The sequence below is a fragment of the Callospermophilus lateralis genome, chromosome 3 (assembly GCF_048772815.1).
Source record: "Callospermophilus lateralis isolate mCalLat2 chromosome 3, mCalLat2.hap1, whole genome shotgun sequence".
Lineage (NCBI taxonomy): Eukaryota > Metazoa > Chordata > Mammalia > Rodentia > Sciuridae > Callospermophilus > Callospermophilus lateralis.
The window spans coordinates 170,141,026-170,155,187 of record NC_135307.1 but is presented as its reverse complement, the minus strand read 5'-3'; the positions used below and the strand labels follow the sequence as shown (position 1 = coordinate 170,155,187).

General features: G+C 55.5%; 1 protein-coding gene across 1 annotated transcript; it reads right to left on the bottom strand.

Annotated features, from left to right (window-relative positions):
- Positions 1-68: 68 nt before the first annotated feature.
- Positions 69-13,163, bottom strand: Adam33 (ADAM metallopeptidase domain 33). The gene is given in 23 exon segments (XM_076849440.2): positions 69-119; positions 121-134; positions 310-401; positions 1,817-1,964; positions 2,050-2,158; positions 2,239-2,316; positions 2,428-2,626; positions 2,716-2,824; positions 2,972-3,167; positions 3,398-3,487; positions 3,600-3,777; positions 4,235-4,377; positions 4,462-4,546; positions 4,633-4,799; positions 4,936-5,007; positions 5,090-5,155; positions 5,396-5,585; positions 5,670-5,746; positions 5,942-6,020; positions 7,603-7,679; positions 10,045-10,124; positions 12,344-12,794; positions 13,020-13,163. Coding segments are annotated over 23 exon segments (2,895 nt in total).
- Positions 13,164-14,162: the final 999 nt, after the last annotated feature.

Below are 14,162 nucleotides of genomic sequence, written 5' to 3'. Positions count from 1 at the left end.
AAAAAGGGAGGTGGCTGAGCAATGGGAAAGGGAGGGCTCAGCATCAGGATTCCCACCTACCTTGGGGATCAGGCAGAGCTATAGGGCACAGTCTTCTCAGGGTGGCTGCTGGGCTCTGGCAGAGTTCGCAGGGTCTGGGAGCAATAGTGGAGGATGAATGCTGTGAGCACAGCAGGAGCCCCAGTGGCTGGGGCAGGGACTCAAGGTGGCTGGGGATTAAATGGAAGGAGGTGGCCCATCTAGACAGAAGCAGAGAGCAGGAGCCCACTCTTTCACTTCCCTCCCCATGTCCTCTGCTGCCTCACTCACCCAGGGCCTGGGACTCTCCAGTGGCTGTGGGGCCCAACTGCATGGAGTAAACACTGCCCAGGGGGTTGTCCTTGCATGAGCCATCTTTGGGCCTGAGCACCAGAATCAGAAGCCAGGGGGTTGGAAGAGTGACCCCAAGCAAGGGTCCCAGGGACTGCTTCCCACAGCATGGTGCCCAGCTGTAGTTCCACATTGACTGTGTTTACCCTTCTGCTCCAAGTCACTCTCTCTGGCTCCTTCTTGCCCCCTCCTGAGAGGAGCTCTTGGGCCCCAGGGTTCATTTGAGAGCAAGCTCTCCAGGGCCCCTTCCCTCCAGTCCTGATGTTTCTTTCAAGCTCTGGTGTCATACCAGCCTCCTGGCACCTTCTAGATGTTGGCAACATTCATGTTCCATTGAGGGCTGGATGTCCCCTGCCCCTGCCCAGTTGAAGCTGTGCCTGCACTCCTTGCTGTTGAGGATCTTGTTGCCCTTTATGACCCTAAGCCATCTCCAGGGTCTTGCCACTTTGTGGTGCTCATGCTAGGCAAGTGTTCTACTGATGAGCTATACCACCAGCCTTTGCCACTTCCTTTGATGTCTCATCTGAATAGTCAGCCAGTGCCCTCAAGACCCCACCCTGGTGATGAGATGCAGCCGCCACCCCTATGCAGTGCTCCTGACATGCCAAGCTTGGCCTACATTTCTCCTCTTTCACAGACTCCCTATCACTACTCCTTGTGCCAAGGCCCTCCAAACTGGCACCTGGGGCATAGTTAGTGCCCTGCCCCTGCTGGGGATGCCCTCTGCCCCATCTCCAGGTCAAATCCTGCTCTCTCCTTCTGCTGGTCCAAAGCATTTCAAGGCCAAGCTATATCCAACATGACACTGGGTCCCAGCAAAGGGGCATCCCTAGGTGGACCATGCTTAGTGTTATGTGACCCCCTCCTCCCACCTCACAGAGAACTGGGCTTGGGGCAGTCCCCTGACATAAGAGCAGTCATCACCATAGCTGACCAGTGGAATGGAGTGCAAACATGTGCTTAGCCTAGCACTGGGGAACTTGAAGCGGGTAACAGAAATGATATGGGCAGAGGAAGGAGTAGAGGGTTGAAAACTCATGGAACAGAGAGGCTGGAGAGGCCTCCAGGGACACAAGGGAGCATGAACTGTGGGAGCTGGTGACACAACAGGACAAGTCAAAGGTAAGGTAACCACCTGGTGGGAGAAGCTGAGGATGTGACCAAGAGAGGCTGCTATGGAGGGAGGATGGGGAGGGTCATGCCCTGAGTGCCGGTGAGAGCAAGGATTCACTCCCTGGTCTTGCCTGGGAGGCCAAGATTTCTTTCCAACTGCCTCAGGTATCTCTCTGCACCTGTGGGCAAGGCTGAGGCCCCTGCCCAATTCCCACAGCCCCCAGCAACCCACAGGTCCAGCAGAACTCTGAGGAGCAGGAACCACTGAAGTAGGAAGAACCAACCTCAGGAGGAAGAACCAGAACCCTTAGGAGCTAGGTACTCAAGAGCCTACCTACTGCACAAGAGATCCCTCCTGCAGCCCCAAGGGCATTGCTGGAGATGGAATCCTGGGAGCCGGTAGCAGCACCAGGCCAGGCCTGCCCCAGGGAGCAGAGGCAGTAGAAAGCTGAGGAGCATGGCTAGCAGGAAGGCATCCTTCTCTGCAGAGGACAAGGGCACTGAGTCCTGAGCAGGTACACCACTCCTGGCCCTGTCTAGCTGCCCCACCCAACCCCAATGGCCCACTTTCAGGCTGCACAGGGCCACTGTCTACACTACCACCGAAGCCAGGCTTGTCGCAGAAGGGTGGGGCCCAGCCCGGAGCACAGTGGCAATTATGGTTGCTATTGCAAACCTGCAAAGGAGAAGAGGAATGAAGGAAGGTCATCAGGAATCAGGGACCCCAAGGTCATCCCCACACCTCATGCTACTCACTCCCCGGTGGTGGCAGGCAGTCAGGCAGCCCTCCAGTTCCTGGAAGGTAGCATTCTGGCAGCGCCTGTCCTGGCACACCTATGGGCAGTGTACCAGCTGGGCAGTGACGGAGATTGGGGGGGGGTACAAGACGGGACTTTGGGCTACAGGACTCATGTGCCCAAAAGGGGTGGAATGGACAGGGCTCACCATTTTAGGTCCACATTGGGTCCCCGCCTCTACCAGGCCCAAGTCAAGTAGATCCAGCTGTGCTTCTGGAAGCACCAAGGCTCCACGACAGGCCACTTCACCACCCTCTAAGGGAACCATGGAGTCCACCGGCACCATGTATGGCACCCGTGGACTCCGCTCCCCACCTTGGCACTGTAGCTTCCCACACTGAGCATCCCTGGGGAGGAAGTGGAGGAGGGTCAGCAGTGTGGAGTGTCCCTCTTCCCTCAATTTACACAGCTTTGGTTCCTCCATTCCACTCCTCACTTCTGTGCACAAGGCAGGAAGCGGCCCTCGCTGTCCTGGCCACAGTTCCCATGGGCATCTCCCGCAGAGTTCACCACCTGGAAACAGGCCTCTGGGGCTGGGCGGGACCCTGAAGAAGAATGGGCGGGACTGGGGCAGCCAGGACAGGGCCTGCAATTAGGTGGCCCCAGTAACCCCCACCCTGTATCTTCCCCCACAGTAGAAAACTAGGCAGAGACAAGGAGGGGTCAGAGTGAAGGGCGCACAGTGGTCTCACCAGGCCCCCAGAACTGCTGGCACTGCTGTTCCAGGGTGGGACATGCGCCGTCCCGGCAGTAGCCTCTGCCGTTGGCGCAGGGCGAACCATCCAGTAGGTAAATGTCTGGGGGACAGTGTGGGGAGGTGCCCGTGCAGAATTCGGGGAGGTCACAGTCGCCTGCAGCCCGGCGACATGGCGTGCCTGCTGGCTTCAGCTGCGTAGATAACCCGGTTAGGGAAGGGCAGAGAGACACTAGACAGTGAGAGGTCCACGCCAAGAGCTCGGCTTAGAGTGGAGGACCCAGCAGGAGATCCAAGCGGACCCACACAGAGAGCCGAGCCCTCTGCACGCAGTAGAGGAAGCAGAGGGCACCAATTAGCCAAGATCTACTGGCCCGCTCCCGAGCGCCCCAAGTGGTCATTCCTGGGCTTCCCATTCTCTCACCAGGCAGCCGGAGCAACAGCCCCCGTGAGCGCACTGGGCCCCCGCACGCAGTGAACAGTTATGGGCGATGCAGCAGGGGTCCGGGCACTTCTGGCATCAGAAAGGCGAGAGTGGAACAGTGAGGGCGCAGCGCTCCATACCTCGGGGAGGGGACGAGCGGGGCCCAGCCTTGGTCCCCAGAGGTGGGGCAAGAGGACTTCACCTGGCTGGAGCCACAGTCGCACTCTTCGCCGGCCTCCACGAAGCCGTTCCCGCAGCGCGCCGAGGGCAACACGAGCCTAAGGTCCGGGGCATTTGAAAGGCACGCGCCACCTCCCTTTCGGAAGAAGGCGCGCAGCTGGCGGCGGCTGCAGGCGCTGAACACGCGCGGGAACGGGTGCCTACGGGCCAGAGGAGGACATGCGAGGATCACCCCCAAACCCCGGCTGGGGTTGGATTCTCACCTCTGAAGTTAGCCACACAGCCACCAGATGCGCGAGCATCTCCTGATCAATGGGATGCCTGATCCTTCAGAGGCTGAGCTCAGAGAAGGGACGCCACCTGCGCCATTCCAGAGCCCGACTCCGGAGGGTGTGACGCCAAGAGTGGGTAAGCCAAGGACCCAAGGTGGAATGGCGAGCCAGCGTTGTTATTCCAGAGTTGGAGTAGCCTTGCTCGGTTGTTCCGAAATTGATCTTTATATACTCTTGAGAAACGACTTTTCACTTAGGCCTCATAACCCCTAAGGGCAGGTAGTTATCATCATCCCCATTATACAGCAGAGGAAACTGAGGAATAAACACAGAAACTCAGAGAGAAACGTGCCTAGGTCCAGTGGCCCCTGCCCTGCGCACGTACCCAGTGGCCTCCGCCATCACGCAGCCGCCCTCGTCTGCCATGGCCTCCACGCAGCAGCCGTCTGGGTCATGGCTGAGGCCAAGGCTGTGCCCTATCTCGTGGGCCATAGTGGCCGCAGGGCCAATGGGGAGCTCCGAGTGGTCCTGGGAGGTGGGCATGGGGATGTCATTGCGGACCGCGAGCCCCTCTCCCAGCCACTCTGCTCCCACGTCTCTGGCAGAGCTCACCATGGTCACGCCTCCAGAGCTGTCGACGCGGCACATGCCATTGACTGGCGCCAGGCCCACAGTGGTGCCCTGGAAGGTGCGGCCCCTGAGGGTGGAATGCGGCGTGACCCTGCGGGACTGTGAGTCAGGACCTTCCTGCCCGCGATCCGCATTAGGGTCCAAGGCACCCACGTGAGCAACTGTGCTGAGTCGTGTGGCCGCCGAGTCCACACCCCCCGGCGCCACTGCAGGAAGGCCCAGAGCGTGGCATTCGCGTCAGGCGTGACGCGGCTGCGGTCCTGCTCAGTCCACACCTCCAGGCCAGTCAGCACCAACTGAATGTCCAGAGTCCTAAGAATCTGAGGGCAGAACTCGGTGGGACTGAGGCCGTGAACCAGGAGCCCCACAGAACCAGTGCCAGTGTTTCTTGGTGGCGGAGACCTTCTCCTCCCCCTCTACCATGCTAGAACCTGCCCTCTCCCCGCAGTCTCCAACCTGTTCCACATAACTGGCAACCTCTAAAAGACGCTGTTTGGTGTGGTTCAAGTTCCGGTGCTGGATCAAGAACTGGAAGGACAGAATTGCCCCGGAGTGAGGGGCTGAGCTGGCCTTATCCCAGATCCTGCCAAATCCTTGGGTCTCGCCTCACCAGGGTGTGGTCAGCCACTATGTACAGCTCCAGGTACCTCGGACTCCTGTGGGACTCTCGCCTCTCCTATAGAAGGACAAATAATGAAGCTAAGTGACAGAAAGGATGCTAGGCTTGAGTTTTTACCACCTACCCCAATTTCCAGAAAGAAGAGTTTTTAGAATTCACTAGGATTTGTTTCTTCAGCTTCTGAGTTAAAATCTGAGTTAAAAGGTGGTCCTGGTCTGGACCTTCATTCCTGTCTCCTCTGAACTGGAGCACTACAGATACTGCATTTCCACTCCCAACTATGTCTGTGTCCCTGACCCTGCTCTGGAGGGCAGGAAGAAGGCTGGCCATTTCTGGTTTGTCCTTGAAGTCCCTGTAGCCACAGGTCCCTTTCCAAGTGAGCAGTTGATCCATGCGGAAGATCTTGTGGGTTGAGAGGTCCTCAGAATCCTCAGATGGCCAAGGATGCAGATAATAGCTGGCATTGCTGCTGAGCCTGATTAGGCCCCTAGGGAACAGAGGAGTGCAGAGGGGGATAGGAGGGAGCTCTTGCTTAAGCCCCATCCCAGACCCCTCCCCTAGTACTGCTCACCTCATCCCAGAGCAGGTGCTGAGGACTACCCAAGAATGAGGGAAGCCTCTCACATGCCCATAGTAGTGACAATGATCCTGGAGAGGAAAGAACCAGCCCCAAACTTCACCCAGGGCTGAAGCAGGAGGAGCAAAGGGAGGGAAGAGAGGAAAACTGGCTCCAATCTTCCTTAGGAATGGGAATTGGGGAATGAGGTAGGCATAGGAGGGCTACCTTCAGGGTGCATCCCCAGCACCCATCACCTGTCTTCAGAGCCCCTGGAAGCATCTCACCGTGTGGTTGGGGACCAGAACCACTGGCTGCCCATCTGGGCTGTAGTGGGTTTCTGTGTATCCTGGGGCCAACAGCCTGCTGGGAGGGGATGTTTTAGAAATCATGGAAATTAGCCCACCTCTTCTAGGTTGCCCCACCATCCTCCCTGAATGCTAATTAACCAGCTCTACAGGGGGCACCCAGTGTGTGTCCTAGGGTAGGCACAGGAGAGGTTGTGCATTGTCTCTCTCAGAAAAACGTTGAACAAGAGGGAGAAAGGTGAAGGTCAGGAAAGAGGCTTCACGGTGGCTTAGAAGTGGGAGGTGAGAGTATAGAAAGCACCAGCGAGGGACAGGCAAAGGTGAAGGGTTCGTGGTCCTGTGGGGCCTGCAGCAGGCAGCTGGGTCTGCAGGTCAGAAGGGGAGAATTCTGGAGACACTGCTGAGAGGTAGGACTGGGAGCCAAAGAAATGTGGTAAACTCCCTGAGTGCCCCTGCCCCTGCCTACCTTATTGGGAATCTAGTCAGCCCTCTTGCCTCCCTCCACTCTAAATCCTTCAAATCTTCTCCTCAAAAGGCCTCCAGACACCATATGTCTCCCATCTGTCCCTCAGTGATGCTCACTCCCTGCTTCCAGAGAAAACAAAATTCCACCTGTCTATACTTGCTTCTGCCCTGACCACCTGAGTAGGGATCCCCATCCCCACCTTCTCCAGACCCTCCTCCATGAGGAGAAATCAACTATAGCCAATCATTCTTCTCTAAAGAAAACCCTTGACTCATTCAGCCTCTTTACCTCCAGACTATCTCCAAACACCTGTGATTCCTGCTTTTCCTGCTCCCAGTCATTCCTCTACATTTTCCAGCTTTGCTCACCCATTACATGAGCACACACATGTGCACATGCATACCATTTAGTGGGTAGGGACATTAAACCCCAGGGTAACTGCGGTTTGGCCTGGTGGAACTAGAGTTTGTTCCCAGTCCATCTGACTCAATTGGGGAAAATAAAATATGTGTAGAGCACTCAGAACAAACCATGCAATGAGACTACTACACACTAAGTGATACCTATTGATAATGTAGATATGGGGGGGGGGTCCAAAATTCTGTACTCCATCTTGCATACCCACACCACTCAGCCAAGGGCACCATCCTGAGCCCCTCTCCACTTTCTCATTCAACGGCTTCAATTTTTTGGCTCTACATATCCAGAACACAGCAGGAAATTGCCTTTGGTGATTGGCCCTCTTGAGACTCCCCACATCATTCCCCCCAGCTTTCTTCTTTATAGATGGAGGCCTTCCAGAGAATCCAGACAAATTGCCACCCCTGAATGTGCTTTGACTCCTGTAGCCATTGTGCCTTTGTTCCTGCCATCCCTTCTACCTGGAGTGCTGTCCATTTGTGGAATTCTAAGATTCCTCCAGCTCACCATGTCCTGGGAATGCCCACTAGGTGGTGCTCACCCATCACCAGCAGCTCCTGAGGTTGGGACACACAGCAAGCCCACAGCAGGACTGACTCAGCTTCAACAGTCCACTTCAGTCTCTCCCTATCACCTGTACCCTTTCTGAGGCCCTCTCCCTAACTAGCCTCCAAGTTAGTTCCTATCCCCAGGACTGATCCCCTCCAGAGACAGGTGTGTTCCTGGCCCCCACATACCCCTGTCAGGTACTCACTGGTTCTTCTCCAGCTCAAGCAGGAGCTCCAGGCCTTCAGCCTCCAAGACCACCAACCCCGAGTTGAGTTTCAAGATCTGAACAAAAAGGAGTTCAGGTTGTGATGAATGCCTCTGGGTCCCCTGCCTGCCAAGGAGCAGGCAGGATGTAGAGCTGGCTGGTGAGCAAGTTCATGGGTACAGTAGAGCCCCGTGGATCATGGGCAGTGTGGAAGGTGTGGAAGTGAGAACATGCAAAGATATTCCCAGATGTGTTTTGATGTGACCAGTAGCCACTCAAAGGTACATAAACCTTCCAGGGCATACTATGTCATCCCTAGAGATGAGGGATCCCAGAAGGGTACCCTGCTTTTCCCACAGTCATTGGGCCTTTCCCTTGGTCTTCCCTCTTTCATTCCCAGGAAGCATGAAAAGCAAAGAAAGACAGTGGGGGAAGAAGATGAGAGGCATTGGGTAACCACAGTCACTGAGCTTTCTCATGATCCCTGTGTTTCTGTCTCTTTAAAATGTGTGTGTGTGTGTGTGTGTGTGTGTGTGTGTGTGTGTGTAAATTTGGGGGAATGCTGGATATTCAACCTAGGACTCTATGCATGCTAGAACCTACACCCCCAGTTTCTGTGTCTGGCTGCCCCTCCTTCCCTGTAGAATTCAGACTTTATTCCTCCACCCCCAATTCTGGCAAACTGCCCTACCTTCCAAAGTTTTCCATGGCTTCCAGCAAGCCTTCCCCACACCTGAGCTCACAAAGTAAACATGGACTCCATCCAGGCAGAGAGAACTCTGACTTTCTCAGCTAGATGTCAGGGAGGCTGGTCGCAGCCAGCCAGCCCTCCTCCCTTTCCCCTCACCTTCTTTGCCTCTTGACCCCCCTGGGAATACCCCATATTCCCTCCCTTGTCTACTCAGCCTGGCTGGGGGCCCAGAGTTGGAAGCAGCCCAGGAGATTCCTGGGGGGTTGTATTTTCAGAGTGTTCCCTCACCCTTGTTGGCCCTCCCCTTTATCCTAAAATGCACTGGGCTGGGGCCCTGGCCAAGGAGCTCAGAGTCTTGGAGGGGGGCTCTTTCCCTGCAGGTGGGGAGCAGACAGCCCTCACTTCCCCAGCCACAGACTCCACAAGGCCCCAAGCGTGAGCTCATGTGGCTGGAATGCCACTTGCTTTATTGGGGAAAGGTTTGCACTGGGAGAAAGGCCGTGGCCCATGTGGAAGAACACACTGGAGGTACCTGCCCCTCCACAGCCCCTGCTGCCTTTGCTTGTTGCCTTCCTGGTGATACTGCCCACCCACCGTGCACCCCATCTACACCCCAAAACGTGAGTGTACCCTGAATGTTGGAGAGGACATCCTGCCAAAGCTTAGTCTCCTGTCCTGGGCTTTCCTGGGGGCAGAGACCAGAAGTGGCTGAAGCAGAGCCCCTATGGGATCCTCCTCTTAGTCATAGCCCAGGCCAGACAGAGAAGGAAGCCCACAGTTGGTGTGACCCCAGCACATGCCCAACCTTCACCTTCACCAGGTATGTCAAGAACAATCTCAAAGTGCGGGCCAGCACTGTGCTTAACCAGTTGAATGGGGGCCCTAGAGGTCTGTGGGACCCAAGTGAACCCAAGTCACTGGGCCTCCAGGTAACCCCAACCCTCATGGTAGTATTCTCCTTGAACAGTGGAGCTGACCTTTCTTACCTGGAAATTCAGACCTCAGTGCTCTCTAGGATTGGGTGAGGGTGACCAGTGGTCTGAGGTCTTTCAGAACTTAGCTGTTCTCAGGTTCTGAGGTCTGTATGACTATGGGTAATTTTTTAACTTCTCTTTTCTAACTTTACCCTTCTGTAAAATGGGCATATTGAGGCTACTAGCCTGTTTGTGATACAGGTATTGTGGCAACAGATGGGAGATGGTTACTCTGGAAGAATATGATGGACAGGAGTTGGGAAGACGCTGGGCACAGTGTTCCAGAGAAGTAAAATGGGATGGGCTTGCATCTGGGGGTACCAGGAGAGTGACCACTGCCCCTTGGCCACAGTTTCAGGCACTTCAATGGCAGGATCTTGGGAGAAACAACAGTGTGTCTACAAAGTTACGTGTTCTGGTAAATTTGGCTAAAGGAAGATATTTTGTTTCTTCTTTAAGAGGTTCCTGAAAAGCTTCAGGCCCCACAAACTCTGGACCCATCTCTGCCTGGTGGGGGGTGGGGGTGGGGGTAGCCTGGATAATACAAGGAGGGAGGGAAGGGGGAAGATGGGGGGAGGAAGCTGAAAATGACTTCCATATGTGCAGGCTCAGCCATCTAGATGTCTCCCACCCTGCCTGCCTGGTGGGGAGGGGCTAAGAAAGCAGTGAGTTGGTGGTTCTGAGGACCCCAGAAAACCTGCCAAGCTGCAACTGGGGGGAGGGCAAAGGGCTGGGAGACAGGGGCCCATGCTGAGCATGGGGTATTGTAGCACTGACCGGCTCTTCCAGGGTAACTTTGCGCCAGGGTCGTCCATCCAAGACCCACTGGGGAGTAACAGGCTCTCCAGGAGTGTTTCCTAGGATGAAGGCAGAGCACAGAGTGAGGGGGACCTTGGGGGCCTGGGAAGGAGGGAGGGGAAGTCCTGGGGGACAGGACTTCAATGCTTCTTCAACACTTCTTCAACGCTCCTGGGCTCAGCCTAGAGAAAGATGGGTGGGCACTCATGGGGGCAACCCTGGAACTGAGGGGCCACCAGGGAGATGGCAGGAGAGAGACAGAGGAGCTTGGGAAGAAACAGCTCAGCTGGGGATTTGGGAGCTGCCTGACCTGGGGATGAGGTTGGGTCAGAGGTCACAAAGAAGAGGCCCAGGCCTGAAGTACAGAGGGGAAGGGAAAAAAAAGAGGAGGAGGCAGCCTCTGTATTTTTAGACTGGGCAGCAGATGCCTTTAGTATGAGAGATCTATGAGAAGAGGCTGCCTGGGTCTCCCCACCATCTGAGAAAAACAACAACCAGATGTTGTCTGCAAGGTCCACCATGCCCAGTGTTCTCTTGGGGGCTTGGTGCTGGTGGCAGGCTCAAGGACCCTGGCCCGGAAGCCCCCTCTTTTTGTTTTCAAGTGGAAATCCAGGGGTCAGAACCTCTGTGCTCCTGTGCTGGTGTGCCTAAGGGGGCTCTAGGAGGAATCCCAGAGCCAAGCATTACTCAAAGGGTGCCTGGAATTCTCCCCTGGAATGTTCCCTCTCCTCCCCCTAACTGGCCCCAGCAAATCTCACCCAACCTACCCTGCAGAAGCCAGGCTCCACCCAGAGCCTGCAGCCAGCCCTCAGATCCTCAGTCCCTAGGGCAAGCCCATCTCCCAGAAAAGCAGCACCCAATTCACCACCCAGCCCTGGCCATAGTCCTGCTTCTCAGGCTGATGGTTGTTTGTGTATGTGGCTCAGCTACTCCCAGGCCACCCCAACTTCTTCATCTCCATTTCCTCTCCTAGACAGTAGGCATCAAAGTCCTGGAATGACAGCAGCTCCAGGAGTCACCTTTCCTCAAGAAAACTTCTTTAATTGATGACCAAGTTGCCATCAGGCAGATGGCAGGTTTGGGGAAGGACCATTTCAGAACTGAGGTTGAAGGAGCTAACTGTAGGGAGACATTGAGTGGGAGGGACCATCTTTCAACCCAGAGAGAGCTTAACTGGGTATGGAGAACCAAGCTTTCTGGTCCCAGGCCTCAGAAGATGCAATGGATGGAAATGGGTGTGTTATCCGCATGGCCTGCATATACTTGCTGGTTACTGGCACATTGGCAAAGGAAGCAAAGATGGAACTGGGTGCCTGGGTGCATGGGAATAGAAACCAAGGGATCATATCTGGGCTGAGGAATAAAGCCCCTCTCGCTCAGGAGTCCCATCACCATCCCCTGGCCCCAGGCTAGAGCTCTGGAGGTAGACAGTAGTGCAATACCTAGGGCTTGTTCCCAAAGGTATGACAGCTGTTGTTCCCTTACTTTCTGGCAGGAACAGGGTAGGAGCCAATACATCTGGGGTCCCTCAGTACAGAGCTGTGGAGTCTGAAGCTCCTAGGCTTCCCAGCCCAGATCCTGGTGCCCCATTGGCTCCAGTTGCCCTTTCAGTCTCTTGGACAGGCTCTGAAAAATCCATCTTCTTGGAGGGGCTGTTGTTAACAGCCCAGCCATACAAGTAGCTTACAGAGAAGAGAGAGCTGAAGTCTTCCTTAGGCACTGTCAGACACCTTCTGTTTGGAGAAGTCCCTGCCTGTCTAACCAAACAAGGCAACTCCATCAACAATATACACACTGCCCGAGACTGGAGGAGGGAAGGGAGGGTGGTGTGCAGTGAGATGGCTAGTTCTAAGGGCAGAGCAGGACTTTAGGGACCTGTAGGCCTGGAGGGAGGCTTCTTGGAGGAGTGAGACCTGCTGACCCTGAGGACTGAAGGTACAGAAGCCGCTCAGTTCACCCTAGCAGCTGGGGACTGGGAGGTTTTGAGAGAAGAAAATACAGGCGAGAGGGGTCGAGGGGCTTGGCAGCTGCACAGGCAGGAAAGTGCCTTGCCCTTCTGCTTTGCAAGGCACCATGTGCCGGCAATTCAGGCCCTGAGGCCACCCCAAGCAGTCAAACCCCCTAGACAGGTCTCACAGACACCTGCCTAAACCCTGCGTTGTCCTCTTGGCCAGGTGGTCCCAGTGTTTCAGACCCTCCAACTGCTGACCAGGGCTGGACCCCTCAACCACCAATCACCTCATCTGCCCTCGGGGCATACCCGCGCCCACATCCTCACCTGGAAGCAAGAAGGCACAGGGCACTGGCCAAAGCGACAGCAGCAGCAGCAGCAGCAGCAGCAGCAGCAGCGACCCCTGCGTTCTCGAGGACCCCCTGCCCATGGCTGAGAACGCCTGGGCCTCTAAGCTCTGGCCGCCCGCTGCGGGCTCCGCCCCGGCTGGATAGAGGCGGACCCACGCCCCGCGCAGCCGGGCCGCCGCCTCCCGACCCTCCCGCGCAACCCGGCTGGGAACAGCCACCGCGGCGGATCCGTCCCCACGCAGGCCCCGAGGACTCGACCTCGTGCGTGCCGGGGAGCGGGACGACCAGCCCGGGGAAGCAGCAGCGGCCGTCGAGGGACAAGAGCCGGGCAGCGCGGGGCGGAGGCAGGAATGCAGCCCGCGAGGTCCCTCCGCGTCCCTACCCGTGGGGGCGGAGGATGGGGACGGGGCGGGAACGCGGGAAATATTCTTCGAGGCCAAAGCGGGGTGGGGTGGTAAACAGGGGCTGCGAATGTGGGCTCAGTAGCTGCTCAGGGCGGTCCGAGGAGTCCCCGTCTCGGTGGTCTATCCCCACCCTGACTTGACACGGGTCCTGCCCAGAGGCGCCTAGGCGAGAACCCGGAGGAGGGTTCATCTATCCACACCGGGTGCCTCCCAGAGGAGAGGGACAGTCAGGTGTAGCTGCCTCTGAACCGTAGTGGCCGCCAGCCTCTGCCGCGGACGCACACCCGAGTGATGGTGATGGGGAGTGTGCAGAGGCTGTGGTGCCGTGGTGCGGAGCAAAGGCGACGTTTCCGACAGGCGCTGGGTGGGGCCCAGTCCTTTGTCCCAGGCCATGGCTAGAGCGCAGAATTGTACAAAGCTATACCTCCCAGGCTGCGGGGAGGAGGGGTGTCGGTAACGTGTGTGTGTGTGTGTGTGTGTGTTGGCTGGGGTCCTTTTGGTGTCAGTAGCTCTAATAGAAAGATTTGTTGGTTAGAGAATTAGGTATATATTCAGAAAGCGAAGGACGTTAACTTTTAAGCGGATCTGTTTCCAAGAATTTGGGATTAGGAATGCGAGTAGTAAAAATTCTAGCGGCGAGAGCAACCTACATTTACAGCATTAAAAATTATGATGGATCCTGACTCAGTGATTCCCACCTGTAGTCGCAGCTATTAGGAGGTTGAAGTAGAACAACTGCTTGAGTCCAGGAGTTCAGGGCCAGCCTGGACACACAAAAAGACCCGTTTCAAAAAACTCAATAAATAAACATAAAAATTAAGGAATGATAAAATGCTTAAGAAAAAGTCTTTCTACCTCTTCAGTCTCCATTCTTTCAACCCTCCTCGCCCAACAGGAAGCTGCTACTGTTAGTTTCTTACACAGGTTTAGATTATTTTTATACATACCCAAGAAATAAAGACATTTTTTTTCTTAATATTTTTCTTCACCTTGGTTTTGTTTTTATTTTCTTAGTACAACTTTTATGTCAGAGCTTTGCTGTCCAAGGGCATCAGACGACTTTTCTGCCAAAATCTCTGAGCAACTGTTAATTTACTTTTGAGTTTGTAGAGGAAGGAATGGAGCCTTTGGATCAAAGTTGAGGGTGATAGATCCTAGAAAGTCACCAATCAGCCCAGTATTCATGTCAGGTAATGGGAAAGATGATTTATCAAATGGTTTATTGTTGTTTCTCTCTGAGCAGCATGGGGAAATGTCCTGGAAATAAGACAGACTAAGTGCAATGTTCACCAACTAAACAGGACTCAGCCTGAGGAGTGATCCAGAAGAGGGTGACACTGACAACTCCAGCTTACCCACATGTCCTGGGTGGCACCTGGAAGTCCCAGGCCA